The sequence below is a fragment of the Nansenia antarctica genome (assembly GCF_963989245.1).
Source record: "Nansenia antarctica genome assembly, chromosome: 11".
In the NCBI taxonomy this organism is placed as follows: domain Eukaryota; kingdom Metazoa; phylum Chordata; class Actinopteri; order Argentiniformes; family Microstomatidae; genus Nansenia; species Nansenia antarctica.
The window spans coordinates 16757376-16774968 of record NC_137681.1 but is presented as its reverse complement, the minus strand read 5'-3'; the positions used below and the strand labels follow the sequence as shown (position 1 = coordinate 16774968).

The 17593-nt window shown below is 45.1% G+C and overlaps 1 protein-coding gene across 1 annotated transcript; it reads left to right on the top strand.

Annotated features, from left to right (window-relative positions):
* Positions 1–4667: 4667 nt before the first annotated feature.
* On the top strand, positions 4668–17235 carry LOC308167870 (uncharacterized protein; the record flags this gene model as incomplete). The annotated part of the gene is made up of 3 exons (XM_080542348.1): positions 4668–6300; positions 14223–15658; positions 17188–17235. 3 exons carry the CDS (start codon positions 4668–4670, stop codon positions 17233–17235), a joined length of 3117 nt encoding a protein of 1038 aa, XP_080398474.1.
* Positions 17236–17593: the final 358 nt, after the last annotated feature.

Below are 17593 nucleotides of genomic sequence, written 5' to 3'. Positions count from 1 at the left end.
ATAATATTCAGGGGTCAAAAAATGTATACAAATATCGGATCGGTATCGGTATCGCCGATACCCGAAGCCCAGGTATCGGTATCGGTATCGGTAGTGAAAAAGTGGGATCGGGACATCCCTAGCTAAAATGTTGTCAGCGTTCATGGACCAAATTGGATGTGTCGATCCATGGCGCTTCCAATTTCCTCACGATAAAAAATTCTCGTTTTTTTCACACGTCCACCATTCGTATAGCAGAATTGATTACTTCTTTATAGACCGAACACTACTTCCCTTTGTCAAAAACGTAGAATATTCAACCATAATTGAATCTGACCATGCCCCAGTACTATTGGATCTGTCCTTCCCACTTAACTACTCTGACCGCGCTCCATGGAGACTTGATACCACACTACTAACAGATAAAGAATTCTGCCAAATGATTTCAACTGCCATAGACAATTTCTTGGAAACCAATAGGGACGACACTGTTTCTCCCTCCCTGCTCTGGCAGACCCTTAAAGTAGTAATAAGGGGGGACATTATTGCATACACATCTAGGCTGAACAAAGCTAGGAGGCAAGAACAGGAGCAACTTCTCAACTCAATGATTGACATAGATCATCAATACTCTGACTCTCCCACCCCGGAGCTTTACAAAAATAAGCTGAATCTCAAAGCCAAATACGAGTTATTAACATCCGATAAGACAGAACGTATGCTGCTGAAATCACGAGGCTTTGTTTATGAGCATGGGGAAAAGGCTGGTAGAATGTTAGCGCATCAATTAAAATGTAAATCCTCTGACCAACAGATTCCACAAATTAAAAGAGAAAATGGGGAGCTTACAACTGACCCCCTCGAAATCAATGAGACTTTTAGGGCATTTTATTCCAAATTGTACACTTCTGAGGCACCCAATGATGATACCAATATGCAACATTTCTTCACAAATTTAAATGCCCCTGTTATCAACCCTGTTCATAAAGCAGAACTTGAACTACCCTTCCAAGACACCGACATTTATAATGCAATCACAGCTATGCAAAGTAGTAAGGCCCCGGGCCCTGATGGATACCCCATCGAATTCTACAAAAAATTCTCAACCAAATTAACTCCGCTCATCTTAGAAATGTTCAATGACTCAATGGATAATGAGGCCCTGCCACAGACGCTAACAGAGGCATTCATAACCCTTTTACCGAAACCAGGGAAAGACAGAACGGAGTGTGGTTCACATCGCCCCATCTCGCTGCTCAACAGCGATGTCAAGATATTAGCTAAAGCACTCGCCCGGCGTCTAGAGTCCGTCACAGACGAGGTGATCTCCCCTGATCAAACTGGCTTCATGCTGGGCCGCCACTCATTCTCTAACATCCGAAACCTTCTAAATGTCGTACATTCTCCTACGTCCGAGGAGGTACCTGAGGTGGTTCTCTCCCTGGATGCGGAGAAGGCTTTTGACAGAGTGGAGTGGGCGTACTTATTTGAATGTCTGAAAGCTTTTGGCTTTGGACCCACTTTTATTGCATGGATCAGACTACTATACTCATCTCCTAAGGCATCGGTAGTTACGAACGGGAAACGCTCCACATTTTTCTCATTGTCGAGAGGGACACGCCAGGGGTGCCCGCTGAGCCCACTCCTATTCTCATTCGCCATCGAACCTCTGTCTATCATGTTAAAATCTTCTCCAATAATAAATGGAATTTCTAGATGGGGGAAGGAACACAAGGTGGCGCTATATGCCGACGACTTACTGTTGTATGTATCTGAACCGGTGCAATGCATTTCCCATATAGTTCAGATGCTGCATAGATTTGGTAGCTTTTCGGGATACAAGATCAACCTCACTAAGAGCGAATGTTTTCCAGTGAACAACCTAGATCTCGCAATCCCACAATGTGACTTGCCCTTCCATTTGTCTAAATCTGGCTTCAAATATTTGGGAATTAATATTACACGGTCCTTCTCTAAACTACATGAAAAAAACTTCACGCCCCTTGTTAATAAATTAAAAGATGATTTACAGAAATGGAGGTCCATTAATTTATCACTGGCAGGGAAGATCAACTGTATTAAGCATTAAGATGAACGTTCTACCCCGATTCCTCTACCTTTTCCAATGTCTCCCTATATTCCTCCCAAAGTCCTTCTTCTCGTCCATAGATAAGTCCATATCATCTTTCATTTGGGGGGGGTAAAGTCCCTAGAATACAGAAAAGACTTCTACAGCGACATCGGTCCCAGGGCGGACTGGGCCTACCAAATTTGCTTTATTATCACTGGGCTGCCAATATTCAGAAAATCATATACTGGGTCCATTCACCACAGCCGTCTTGGTGCGAAATAGAAAATGAGTCATGTCTTTCAACATCCCTCTCCGCCTTGATTACCTCCAAACTCCCTCTATCTGCCCCACACTACACCTCTAACCCTGTTGTTGTTAATACATTACGAATATGGTCACAATTTCGACGCCACTTTGGTTTAAAAGATTTCTCCAACCTAGCCCCTATCTGCAATAACCACCTTTTTGTCCCCGCCAGAATAGACAATGCTTTCGCCTTATGGAAAAGACTCGGTCTCTCCAAATTTAAAGATCTCTATACTGAGGGCGTCTTCTCGACCTTTAATCACCTCTCTCAAAAATTCAACCTTCCCCGCTCAAGTTATTTTCGATACCTCCAGGTCCGACATTTCATTAAAAGTTTGGATCCAAACTTCCCAAATGCACCACAACCTTCTGCTATAGATGATATCCTCCAAATTCCTCCCAATCTAAAAGGCCTAATATCAAGTATTTACTCTAGCATATCATCCCTCGGAGACACTTCCCTCCACAAAATTAAAGAGAAATGGCAGGAGGAGCTAGGGGACGTAATACCCGATGACTCCTGGACTGAGGCTCTGACGAGAGTTAACGGGAGCACATCATGTGCTAGACTAGGCGTAATCCAATTTAAGGTCTTGCACCGAATTCACCTTTCCAAATCTAGGCTAGCCAGAATCTATCCTGACGTGGATGAGAATTGTAGCAGATGTCATAACGCTCCGGCAACGCTAACACACATGTTTTGGTCATGTCCCTTATTATTTGATTATTGGTCAGCAGTTTTCAGGACCCTCTCACAGGCACTAGATCTGAACCTGCAACCTAACGCCTACTCAGCTATCTTTGGCATAGCGCCAACTGACCAACAGATTATTAACAAGCATAAAGACATTGTGGCATTTGCCACTCTACTTGCTCGACGGAGGATTTTGCTTTGTTGGACATCCCCCAAACCACCGAATTCCTCCTTATGGTTGACTGACCTTATGCTTCACTTGAAACTTGAAAACATTAAATATACACTTAGGGGGTCCAAAGACCGCTTTTATTTCACCTGGAACCCAATAATATCCTATTTCAACAAACTAAAAACCCTCCCTGACAATGCAAGTGCGCTGGATGCTGAGTGATGACATATGTTGTGAATCTATTTATCAGGATAAACCCCTAGAGATACATCATCTCGTTCTAGAGAGGGACATATTACAATCATAACAGACATGGTATCACAGACCAACACGACCATCTCATCTATCCTCACTTACAAATGAATTGCACTTTATTTCTCTTTATCTCTTTGATTACTTACCTGTACTGTCTTCATTACCTATCACCACTGTTATTATTATTATTATTATTTATTGTTGTTTATTTATATCCTTCGTCCTGGGATGCACCACTTGGGATTTTGTGGGGGGGGGGGGGGGGGGGGGTTGGGACATGTTTGTGTTTTGTGTAAAAACAAACCAAAACTGAAAAGTATTATTTTTGTATATCTGTAACATCTCAATAAAAAGAAAGTAAAAAAATTATTTAAAAAAATAAAATAGAAACCATTAGACAAGGCGTTTTCAAGGCAAGCTCTTCTGTGTCAGGCAATTTAGAATGTTGAAGTTTTTCCAATTGTCCCATTGTGATGCAATAAGAAACTATTACAACATTTGCAACATTTGACAGTGCTACAAAAACACTGTGTGCATTGGCCATTGAGATAATATAGAGATATTGAGATATTGAAAGTACTGGGATTCATCTTAATTATGTATTTTCCAGTTTTGGATATACTGCCAATGCTGAGGTAGGTGTGGGATGCATTAAATGCTAATCAAATGTTGGTGGAACAACAGTCACAGTCACTTTCTGTAAGATTTCCCAAACATCAATACCTATGTTGTGTGTGCGTGTGCGTGCATATGTGCATGTGTGTTTATGTAACAGGGAGACTGAGGACCTGGACCTGAACATCCAGTGTGAGGCCTTTGAGGATTCCATGGCCGAGGATGCGGAGGAGATGGAGAGGGTGTACGGAGGCATCGACATGAGCAGTCACCAGGAGGTCTTCACCTCCCTCCTCACCAAAGTGAGCAGCTCCCCAGCCTCTGTCCAGCTGCTGTCCATCCTGCAGGCTCTGCTGCTGGTGGCTCCAGGACGGGGAGACGTGTGGCTGACCCTGGAGGCCCTGGCTGTCCGTGCCACTCTGCTGGCCCACGACTCACAAATGGACTCCGCTGAACGTTTGATGGAGCGCCTGCTCTCTTCCAAGAGACAACAGATCTCAGCCAGTCCCAAGACCAAGACCACCAACAGGGCAATCCAGACAGACTTGCTCGGCAGCACAACCAACCAATCAGACATGGCTTCCGTAACTCCCCCTCCTCCCCCTCCTCCCCCTCCACTTCCTGCTGCTACCCCAAACCCTCCTCCTCCCCCACCCCCACCCCTGCCAGGCACCACTTATGGTGCACCCCCACCACCTCCTCCTTTACCTGGGATGCCACCTCCTCCTCCACCACCTCTACCAGGGATGGGGCAGGGAGGTCCACCTCCTCCCCCTCCCCTGCCTGGTATGGGCCCCCCACCTCCCCCTCCCCTGCCTGGTATGGGCCCCCCACCTCCCCCTCCCCTGCCTGGTATGGGCCCCCCTCCCCCACCACCCCCTCCCCCAGGTATTGGAGGAGGTATTATTGTGCCCCAGAACGCTCCTCTCCCCAAGGCCAGCCGCTGTCCCACACTGCGCATGAAGAAGCTCAACTGGCAGAAGCTGCCCTCCAGAGTGGTGTCTGAAAGCCAATCCATGTGGTCGTCAGTGCAGTCTGATTCCCTGGAACCTGACTACTCCAGCATTGAGGAGCTCTTCTGTCTGCCAGTGACTGACTCAAAGGCCAAAAGTACCAACACTACGGTCAAACGAGAGCCCAAAGAGATATCCTTCATTGATGCCAAGAAAAATCTAGATTTGAACATATTCTTGAAGCAGTTCAGATGCTCACATAAAGACTTTGTAGCTATGATCCAAAATGGGGACCGTTCCAAGTTTGACGTCGAGGTGCTGAAACAGATGCAGACGTTACTGCCGGAGAAACATGAGATTGAGAACCTCAAGTCATACCAAGGGGAGATAGAGAAGCTGGCCGGTGTGGATCGGTTCTACCTCGAGCTCCTATCAGTTTCATGCTACACCATGAGGATCGAGTGCATGCTTCTCTGTGAGGAGACCCCTTCTGTGTTAAAGATGCTGCAACCCAAAGCTGAGCTGCTGGACGCAGCCTGTGAGAGTTTGAAGGAGAGCACCCGCCTTCCAAGTTTCTGCAAGCTCATACTTGACATTGGAAACTTCCTCAACTATGGGAGTCACATAGGCAATGCAGATGGCTTCAAGATCAGCACCTTGCTGAAGCTCACAGATACCAAAGCCAACAAGTCCCGTATCACATTGCTCCATCACATCCTGGAGGAGGCGGAGAAAACCCATGCTGACTTGCTGAACCTTCCGGATGATCTAGAGATCTGTGAAAAGGCTGCTAGAATAAATGTGGATTCTATTCAGGCAGAGTCGAGCTCACTGGTCAAACGGTTGAAGGGTTCTGAGAAAAAAGTGTCCTCTTCTTCTCAGGAGGATATCAAGCAGCAGTATCTCACTGCTATGAAGGGGAACCTGGAGGCCTGTGAGAAGCTGCAGGAGCTCTTTGCCTCCATCAAAAAGAAGAAGGAAGAGCTAGCAGAGTATCTGTGTGAGGACACGTCCCGCCTCTCACTAGAGGAGCTGTTCAACACCATCAAGACCTTCAGAGGACTCTTCCTTAAAGCAATCAAGGAAAACCAGACCTGGAGAGAGCAGGCCATCAAGGCAGAGAAGAGGAAGAAACAGCAAGAGGAGGATGACGCCAAGAGACCGAGGGGGGAGAACGGAAAAATAATTCGTAAAGCCCCCCCAGTCCAGGAGGAGGGCTGCATCATGTTGGACCACCTGTTGGCTATGATGAAGGGCAATGCACTAAGGAAGACCACCAGGGCCCAGGCAGACAGGGGCAGCCTGCCCTCTAATGACAAGAAAAGGGATAGCACCCAGCCTGAACATGCCAAGCTTGAGCGATCATCAGCCGTAGATACCCAATATGGCATAGAAGTGGACAAGGTGGCATCAACCATTCAGCAAGGATCGCAGGACAGACTGCCACACACAGGGGAGTCCACATCAGGCCTTCCAACAGGACTCAAACTGGATTAATCAGAGACCATCGCCCCCCTCAATCCTGGATTGGATCCCCTGCTCAAGGAGGGATCTTCAGAGAGAGATGAGGGCATCAGTGGCGGCTCCTGCCAAATCTCTCAGGGGGGGCAATTGTTGCGTTGATGGTTAAGGTGACACGTTCAAGGGTAAATTCACCTAAATCAGCGGGCTTAAATAAATTGACTCTCACAGCCAAAAAATAAATAATAAAAATAAAAAAAAGCTCTTTGGTCTTGCCCATTGTGGAGAGGTTGGGGTCTGATTGATTGAGTGTGTGGAGTGTGTCTTTTATAAAGGTAACGAGTTCAAACTGGTGCAGTTAATACAGGTAATGAGTGGAGAATAGGAGGGCTTCTTAAAGAAAAACTAACAGGTCTGTGAGAGCTGGAATTATTACTGGTTGGTAGGTGATCAAATACTTATTTCATACAATAAAATGCAAATTAATTATTTAAAAGTCATACAATGTGATTTTCTGGATTTTTGTTTTAGATTCCGTCTCTCACAGTTGAAGTGTACCTATGATAAAAATTACAGACCTCTACATTCTTTCTAAGTGGGAAAACCTGCAAAATCAGCAGTGTATCAAATACTTGTTCTCCCCACTGTAGTTACCGAAATAAAACACAGATCAAAAGATTTAATGTACGATTCAAGTAGCCGATGTCCTTGACAACTGGTAAATGTGGTGGAGCAGGATTTAGCTTCTCTGAGGAGTTAAGTAGAGAGAGCAGCCTGTGGCTGTGGAAAGGATTGGGCTTAAATTGAGGATACACTAAAACGTGAAACTGACAAGCGCCAAAAAAGCTCCCCTGCCAGTTCCTGCCAACAGAGACTTGTTGAGACCAGCGTGCAGGGGGTTGGCACGGGTTCACACCGAGGCTGGTTGAGGCAGAAATCGAAGGACGTCGTGTGTTTTTATATTCCTCATTCGATTCCATGCATTACAATAAGCCTGTCCACCGATTTTCTACCTCCATGGTTGGAACCACGAGACTAGACACTACATGGTCATGGATGTGCCTAGGGACACAGCAAGCATGACCAGGGAAAGTTGTCTCCACAGGACCTGAAGCACAAAGCACCAATTCAGTTCAAGAAAAGAGAAAGAGTAGAGAAATGTATGCTTGTTACACAGAAAGTGTTAAAAAATAAAACTGACGTCATAATCTGCCCTCTAGGGCCAGCATCAGGTGCAGATCAAGCGTCAAGGGGGTTACTATCGTTGAACAGAGAATAGTGGCTTTAAGATGGCACAGACAAGGCTCGTCTGAAAGTAAAACATCAAAATATCGAGGGCATTAGTTATAAGTTACCCCTAATGGGCCAGCATCAGGTGCAAATGAAAAGTAACATTATTTAAAAAAAAATATTGACATACGGTCACTGAGTACTGCAGAGTACTATTTTTGTTGCTTTAATAAAGGCTGGCAGTCTTTAATTTAACTGTTGTTGGTGTGGACTATATACTGGGGAGGTATTTGAATGAATGAATGGTCTTTATTGTCATTGCTACAGTACAGGTACCAAACAACGAAATTTAGGAGGGGTGGCTCCCCTGGTGTTAGGAAGAAAAAAAAAATATATATATATATAATATTCAGGGGTCAAAAAATGTATACAAATATCGGATCGGTATCGGTATCGCCGATACCCGAAGCCCAGGTATCGGTATCGGTATCGGTAGTGAAAAAGTGGGATCGGGACATCCCTAGCTAAAATGTTGTCAGCGTTCATGGACCAAATTGGATGTGTCGATCCATGGCGCTTCCAATTTCCTCACGATAAAAAATTCTCGTTTTTTTCACACGTCCACCATTCGTATAGCAGAATTGATTACTTCTTTATAGACAGAACACTACTTCCCTTTGTCAAAAACGTAGAATATTCAACCATAATTGAATCTGACCATGCCCCAGTACTATTGGATCTGTCCTTCCCACTTAACTACTCTGACCGCGCTCCATGGAGACTTGATACCACACTACTAACAGATAAAGAATTCTGCCAAATGATTTCAACTGCCATAGACAATTTCTTGGAAACCAATAGGGACGACACTGTTTCTCCCTCCCTGCTCTGGCAGACCCTTAAAGTAGTAATAAGGGGGGACATTATTGCATACACATCTAGGCTGAACAAAGCTAGGAGGCAAGAACAGGAGCAACTTCTCAACTCAATGATTGACATAGATCATCAATACTCTGACTCTCCCACCCCGGAGCTTTACAAAAATAAGCTGAATCTCAAAGCCAAATACGAGTTATTAACATCCGATAAGACAGAACGTATGCTGCTGAAATCACGAGGCTTTGTTTATGAGCATGGGGAAAAGGCTGGTAGAATGTTAGCGCATCAATTAAAATGTAAATCCTCTGACCAACAGATTCCACAAATTAAAAGAGAAAATGGGGAGCTTACAACTGACCCCCTCGAAATCAATGAGACTTTTAGGGCATTTTATTCCAAATTGTACACTTCTGAGGCACCCAATGATGATACCAATATGCAACATTTCTTCACAAATTTAAATGCCCCTGTTATCAACCCTGTTCATAAAGCAGAACTTGAACTACCCTTCCAAGACACCGACATTTATAATGCAATCACAGCTATGCAAAGTAGTAAGGCCCCGGGCCCTGATGGATACCCCATCGAATTCTACAAAAAATTCTCAACCAAATTAACTCCGCTCATCTTAGAAATGTTCAATGACTCAATGGATAATGAGGCCCTGCCACAGACGCTAACAGAGGCATTCATAACCCTTTTACCGAAACCAGGGAAAGACAGAACGGAGTGTGGTTCACATCGCCCCATCTCGCTGCTCAACAGCGATGTCAAGATATTAGCTAAAGCACTCGCCCGGCGTCTAGAGTCCGTCACAGACGAGGTGATCTCCCCTGATCAAACTGGCTTCATGCTGGGCCGCCACTCATTCTCTAACATCCGAAACCTTCTAAATGTCGTACATTCTCCTACGTCCGAGGAGGTACCTGAGGTGGTTCTCTCCCTGGATGCGGAGAAGGCTTTTGACAGAGTGGAGTGGGCGTACTTATTTGAATGTCTGAAAGCTTTTGGCTTTGGACCCACTTTTATTGCATGGATCAGACTACTATACTCATCTCCTAAGGCAGGGGTCGGCAATTAGGTTTGGCCTCGGGCCAATTTTTTTTTGAGCCACTAGATGGCGGGCCCGAACATAATCAAAGGCTAATTTAAGTAATTGATTGTTTTAAAATGTGACACGTTCTAATGCTTTGACTTTTCTTTCGACTGTACACATCGCTAGTCAACTAACACAGCTTGTTTTGTGAACCTGCTAACAATGTAAAGTAGTGTTCTAGTTAACTAGGTAGCTGTCCAATCCATTATGTTGCAGTATTTTGGCTTGATTAGCGAGTTTGTGTTGTGATTCTCAACAACGTTGAAACGTAGTTTCACACTTTTCCATATTTTTGAATAATAAATGTGTGGACTGACGATGTAGCGTAGCCTAACTTATTCTAATAATTATGTAACAGTTTCATTCTGATAATTATTCCCCCCTCCTCCCAGACAAGGTCACATTATTATTATTGGATTGGTTGTTTGCGTGCCGGGTGAAGTTAGCCAAACATTTAACCTGCTAGCAAGAGAAACATAATGTCACTCTCCAAAGGTCTAAAGAGGAAAGTTGACGGTGGAAACAGGGCATTTAAAGAAGAATGGACAGCGAACTATACGTTCATCCTACCTGGTTTCATCAATGCAAAGCCGTTGTGAGAGACATTTTCCGTGCTCACAATGTTCCCTTTCTATACGCGAGTCGTCCTTTTCGTCAATGAATGCGATAAAGACGCACGAGAGGAATCGATGGATGCATAAAAACCTTGAGAACTGCCTGTGGATTAAAGTGACGTCAATATCACCAGATATCAAGCAAATACTGACCGATGGGAGATGCTTTTTGTTTGCGCCGATTTTGTTTTCAATGTTTTTCAGAAAATTAAACAGAATTTGCGTTGTTACTGTTCATATGTGTGTTGCAGTCACATATACGTAAACATTACGTTTGAATGGCTTACTGAGCTCGTGTTATTTTGTTCAAACCACACACGGTATGTCGGCTATTTCAGCACCGTGACGCGTTGTCCACCTGCTTATGATTCACTCTGAGGGGTTCAGCGTCAGTGCGCTTCGGTGCACCTTGCTGCCTGATTGTCTGTCCCTGTGTCATTCACTCTCAACATGGATAAAAGTACAATAAGCATTATTCAGGTGGAGTTCGATTCTCTATTCGGACATTATAGGCGCTATATGTGGGACTGTCGGTCCGATATTATTATAAAAAAATAAAAAAAATAAAAAATAAAAAGTGGATTCTCAAAATAATCTGCTGGGCCAAATATTATTGGTGACGGGCCAGCAATGGCCCACGGGCCGCCTATTGCCGACCCCTGTCCTAAGGCATCGGTAGTTACGAACGGGAAACGCTCCACATTTTTCTCATTGTCGAGAGGGACACGCCAGGGGTGCCCGCTGAGCCCACTCCTATTCTCATTCGCCATCGAACCTCTGTCTATCATGTTAAAATCTTCTCCAATAATAAATGGAATTTCTAGATGGGGGAAGGAACACAAGGTGGCGCTATATGCCGACGACTTACTGTTGTATGTATCTGAACCGGTGCAATGCATTTCCCATATAGTTCAGATGCTGCATAGATTTGGTAGCTTTTCGGGATACAAGATCAACCTCACTAAGAGCGAATGTTTTCCAGTGAACAACCTAGATCTCGCAATCCCACAATGTGACTTGCCCTTCCATTTGTCTAAATCTGGCTTCAAATATTTGGGAATTAATATTACACGGTCCTTCTCTAAACTACATGAAAAAAACTTCACGCCCCTTGTTAATAAATTAAAAGATGATTTACAGAAATGGAGGTCCATTAATTTATCACTGGCAGGGAAGATCAACTGTATTAAGCATTAAGATGAACGTTCTACCCCGATTCCTCTACCTTTTCCAATGTCTCCCTATATTCCTCCCAAAGTCCTTCTTCTCGTCCATAGATAAGTCCATATCATCTTTCATTTGGGGGGGGTAAAGTCCCTAGAATACAGAAAAGACTTCTACAGCGACATCGGTCCCAGGGCGGACTGGGCCTACCAAATTTGCTTTATTATCACTGGGCTGCCAATATTCAGAAAATCATATACTGGGTCCATTCACCACAGCCGTCTTGGTGCGAAATAGAAAATGAGTCATGTCTTTCAACATCCCTCTCCGCCTTGATTACCTCCAAACTCCCTCTATCTGCCCCCACACTACACCTCTAACCCTGTTGTTGTTAATACATTACGAATATGGTCACAATTTCGACGCCACTTTGGTTTAAAAGATTTCTCCAACCTAGCCCCTATCTGCAATAACCACCTTTTTGTCCCCGCCAGAATAGACAATGCTTTCGCCTTATGGAAAAGACTCGGTCTCTCCAAATTTAAAGATCTCTATACTGAGGGCGTCTTCTCGACCTTTAATCACCTCTCTCAAAAATTCAACCTTCCCCGCTCAAGTTATTTTCGATACCTCCAGGTCCGACATTTCATTAAAAGTTTGGATCCAAACTTCCCAAATGCACCACAACCTTCTGCTATAGATGATATCCTCCAAATTCCTCCCAATCTAAAAGGCCTAATATCAAGTATTTACTCTAGCATATCATCCCTCGGAGACACTTCCCTCCACAAAATTAAAGAGAAATGGCAGGAGGAGCTAGGGGACGTAATACCCGATGACTCCTGGACTGAGGCTCTGACGAGAGTTAACGGGAGCACATCATGTGCTAGACTAGGCGTAATCCAATTTAAGGTCTTGCACCGAATTCACCTTTCCAAATCTAGGCTAGCCAGAATCTATCCTGACGTGGATGAGAATTGTAGCAGATGTCATAACGCTCCGGCAACGCTAACACACATGTTTTGGTCATGTCCCTTATTATTTGATTAGTGGTCAGCAGTTTTCAGGACCCTCTCACAGGCACTAGATCTGAACCTGCAACCTAACGCCTACTCAGCTATCTTTGGCATAGCGCCAACTGACCAACAGATTATTAACAAGCATAAAGACATTGTGGCATTTGCCACTCTACTTGCTCGACGGAGGATTTTGCTTTGTTGGACATCCCCCAAACCACCGAATTCCTCCTTATGGTTGACTGACCTTATGCTTCACTTGAAACTTGAAAAGATTAAATATACACTTAGGGGGTCCAAAGACCGCTTTTATTTCACCTGGAACCCAATAATATCCTATTTCAACAAACTAAAAACCCTCCCTGACAATGCAAGTGCGCTGGATGCTGAGTGATGACATATGTTGTGAATCTATTTATCAGGATAAACCCCTAGAGATACATCATCTCGTTCTAGAGAGGGACATATTACAATCATAACAGACATGGTATCACAGACCAACACGACCATCTCATCTATCCTCACTTACAAATGAATTGCACTTTATTTCTCTTTATCTCTTTGATTACTTACCTGTACTGTCTTCATTACCTATCACCACTGTTATTATTATTATTATTATTATTTATTGTTGTTTATTTATATCCTTCGTCCTGGGATGCACCACTTGGGATTTTGTGGGGGGGGGGGGGGGGGGGGGGGGTTGGGACATGTTTGTGTTTTGTGTAAAAACAAACCAAAACTGAAAAGTATTATTTTTGTATATCTGTAACATCTCAATAAAAAGAAAGTAAAAAAATTATTTTAAAAAATAAAATAGAAACCATTAGACAAGGCGTTTTCAAGGCAAGCTCTTCTGTGTCAGGCAATTTAGAATGTTGAAGTTTTTCCAATTGTCCCATTGTGATGCAATAAGAAACTATTACAACATTTGCAACATTTGACAGTGCTACAAAAACACTGTGTGCATTGGCCATTGAGATAATATAGAGATATTGAGATATTGAAAGTACTGGGATTCATCTTAATTATGTATTTTCCAGTTTTGGATATACTGCCAATGCTGAGGTAGGTGTGGGATGCATTAAATGCTAATCAAATGTTGGTGGAACAACAGTCACAGTCACTTTCTGTAAGATTTCCCAAACATCAATACCTATGTTGTGTGTGCGTGTGCGTGCATATGTGCATGTGTGTTTATGTAACAGGGAGACTGAGGACCTGGACCTGAACATCCAGTGTGAGGCCTTTGAGGATTCCATGGCCGAGGATGCGGAGGAGATGGAGAGGGTGTACGGAGGCATCGACATGAGCAGTCACCAGGAGGTCTTCACCTCCCTCCTCACCAAAGTGAGCAGCTCCCCAGCCTCTGTCCAGCTGCTGTCCATCCTGCAGGCTCTGCTGCTGGTGGCTCCAGGACGGGGAGACGTGTGGCTGACCCTGGAGGCCCTGGCTGTCCGTGCCACTCTGCTGGCCCACGACTCACAAATGGACTCCGCTGAACGTTTGATGGAGCGCCTGCTCTCTTCCAAGAGACAACAGATCTCAGCCAGTCCCAAGACCAAGACCACCAACAGGGCAATCCAGACAGACTTGCTCGGCAGCACAACCAACCAATCAGACATGGCTTCCGTAACTCCCCCTCCTCCCCCTCCTCCCCCTCCACTTCCTGCTGCTACCCCAAACCCTCCTCCTCCCCCACCCCCACCCCTGCCAGGCACCACTTATGGTGCACCCCCACCACCTCCTCCTTTACCTGGGATGCCACCTCCTCCTCCACCACCTCTACCAGGGATGGGGCAGGGAGGTCCACCTCCTCCCCCTCCCCTGCCTGGTATGGGCCCCCCACCTCCCCCTCCCCTGCCTGGTATGGGCCCCCCACCTCCCCCTCCCCTGCCTGGTATGGGCCCCCCTCCCCCACCACCCCCTCCCCCAGGTATTGGAGGAGGTATTATTGTGCCCCAGAACGCTCCTCTCCCCAAGGCCAGCCGCTGTCCCACACTGCGCATGAAGAAGCTCAACTGGCAGAAGCTGCCCTCCAGAGTGGTGTCTGAAAGCCAATCCATGTGGTCGTCAGTGCAGTCTGATTCCCTGGAACCTGACTACTCCAGCATTGAGGAGCTCTTCTGTCTGCCAGTGACTGACTCAAAGGCCAAAAGTACCAACACTACGGTCAAACGAGAGCCCAAAGAGATATCCTTCATTGATGCCAAGAAAAATCTAGATTTGAACATATTCTTGAAGCAGTTCAGATGCTCACATAAAGACTTTGTAGCTATGATCCAAAATGGGGACCGTTCCAAGTTTGACGTCGAGGTGCTGAAACAGATGCAGACGTTACTGCCGGAGAAACATGAGATTGAGAACCTCAAGTCATACCAAGGGGAGATAGAGAAGCTGGCCGGTGTGGATCGGTTCTACCTCGAGCTCCTATCAGTTTCATGCTACACCATGAGGATCGAGTGCATGCTTCTCTGTGAGGAGACCCCTTCTGTGTTAAAGATGCTGCAACCCAAAGCTGAGCTGCTGGACGCAGCCTGTGAGAGTTTGAAGGAGAGCACCCGCCTTCCAAGTTTCTGCAAGCTCATACTTGACATTGGAAACTTCCTCAACTATGGGAGTCACATAGGCAATGCAGATGGCTTCAAGATCAGCACCTTGCTGAAGCTCACAGATACCAAAGCCAACAAGTCCCGTATCACATTGCTCCATCACATCCTGGAGGAGGCGGAGAAAACCCATGCTGACTTGCTGAACCTTCCGGATGATCTAGAGATCTGTGAAAAGGCTGCTAGAATAAATGTGGATTCTATTCAGGCAGAGTCGAGCTCACTGGTCAAACGGTTGAAGGGTTCTGAGAAAAAAGTGTCCTCTTCTTCTCAGGAGGATATCAAGCAGCAGTATCTCACTGCTATGAAGGGGAACCTGGAGGCCTGTGAGAAGCTGCAGGAGCTCTTTGCCTCCATCAAAAAGAAGAAGGAAGAGCTAGCAGAGTATCTGTGTGAGGACACGTCCCGCCTCTCACTAGAGGAGCTGTTCAACACCATCAAGACCTTCAGAGGACTCTTCCTTAAAGCAATCAAGGAAAACCAGACCTGGAGAGAGCAGGCCATCAAGGCAGAGAAGAGGAAGAAACAGCAAGAGGAGGATGACGCCAAGAGACCGAGGGGGGAGAACGGAAAAATAATTCGTAAAGCCCCCCCAGTCCAGGAGGAGGGCTGCATCATGTTGGACCACCTGTTGGCTATGATGAAGGGCAATGCACTAAGGAAGACCACCAGGGCCCAGGCAGACAGGGGCAGCCTGCCCTCTAATGACAAGAAAAGGGATAGCACCCAGCCTGAACATGCCAAGCTTGAGCGATCATCAGCCGTAGATACCCAATATGGCATAGAAGTGGACAAGGTGGCATCAACCATTCAGCAAGGATCGCAGGACAGACTGCCACACACAGGGGAGTCCACATCAGGCCTTCCAACAGGACTCAAACTGGATTAATCAGAGACCATCGCCCCCCTCAATCCTGGATTGGATCCCCTGCTCAAGGAGGGATCTTCAGAGAGAGATGAGGGCATCAGTGGCGGCTCCTGCCAAATCTCTCAGGGGGGGCAATTGTTGCGTTGATGGTTAAGGTGACACGTTCAAGGGTAAATTCACCTAAATCAGCGGGCTTAAATAAATTGACTCTCACAGCCAAAAAATAAATAATAAAAATAAAAAAAAGCTCTTTGGTCTTGCCCATTGTGGAGAGGTTGGGGTCTGATTGATTGAGTGTGTGGAGTGTGTCTTTTATAAAGGTAACGAGTTCAAACTGGTGCAGTTAATACAGGTAATGAGTGGAGAATAGGAGGGCTTCTTAAAGAAAAACTAACAGGTCTGTGAGAGCTGGAATTATTACTGGTTGGTAGGTGATCAAATACTTATTTCATACAATAAAATGCAAATTAATTATTTAAAAGTCATACAATGTGATTTTCTGGATTTTTGTTTTAGATTCCGTCTCTCACAGTTGAAGTGTACCTATGATAAAAATTACAGACCTCTACATTCTTTCTAAGTGGGAAAACCTGCAAAATCAGCAGTGTATCAAATACTTGTTCTCCCCACTGTAGTTACCGAAATAAAACACAGATCAAAAGATTTAATGTACGATTCAAGTAGCCGATGTCCTTGACAACTGGTAAATGTGGTGGAGCAGGATTTAGCTTCTCTGAGGAGTTAAGTAGAGAGAGCAGCCTGTGGCTGTGGAAAGGATTGGGCTTAAATTGAGGATATACTAAAACGTGAAACTGACAAGCGCCAAAAAAGCTCCCCTGCCAGTTCCTGCCAACAGAGACTTGTTGAGACCAGCGTGCAGGGGGTTGGCACGGGTTCACACCGAGGCTGGTTGAGGCAGAAATCGAAGGACGTCGTGTGTTTTTATATTCCTCATTCGATTCCATGCATTACAATAAGCCTGTCCACCGATTTTCTACCTCCATGGTTGGAACCACGAGACTAGACACTACATGGTCATGGATGTGCCTAGGGACACAGCAAGCATGACCAGGGAAAGTTGTCTCCACAGGACCTGAAGCACAAAGCACCAATTCAGTTCAAGAAAAGAGAAAGAGTAGAGAAATGTATGCTTGTTACACAGAAAGTGTTAAAAAATAAAACTGACGTCATAATCTGCCCTCTAGGGCCAGCATCAGGTGCAGATCAAGCGTCAAGGGGGTTACTATCGTTGAACAGAGAATAGTGGCTTTAAGATGGCACAGACAAGGCTCGTCTGAAAGTAAAACATCAAAATATCGAGGGCATTAGTTATAAGTTACCCCTAATGGGCCAGCATCAGGTGCAAATGAAAAGTAACATTATTTAAAAAAAAATATTGACATACGGTCACTGAGTACTGCAGAGTACTATTTTTGTTGCTTTAATAAAGGCTGGCAGTCTTTAATTTAACTGTTGTTGGTGTGGACTATATACTGGGGAGGTATTTGAATGAATGAATGGTCTTTATTGTCATTGCTACAGTACAGGTACCAAACAACGAAATTTAGGAGGGGTGGCTCCCCTGGTGTTAGGAAGAAAAAATATATATAT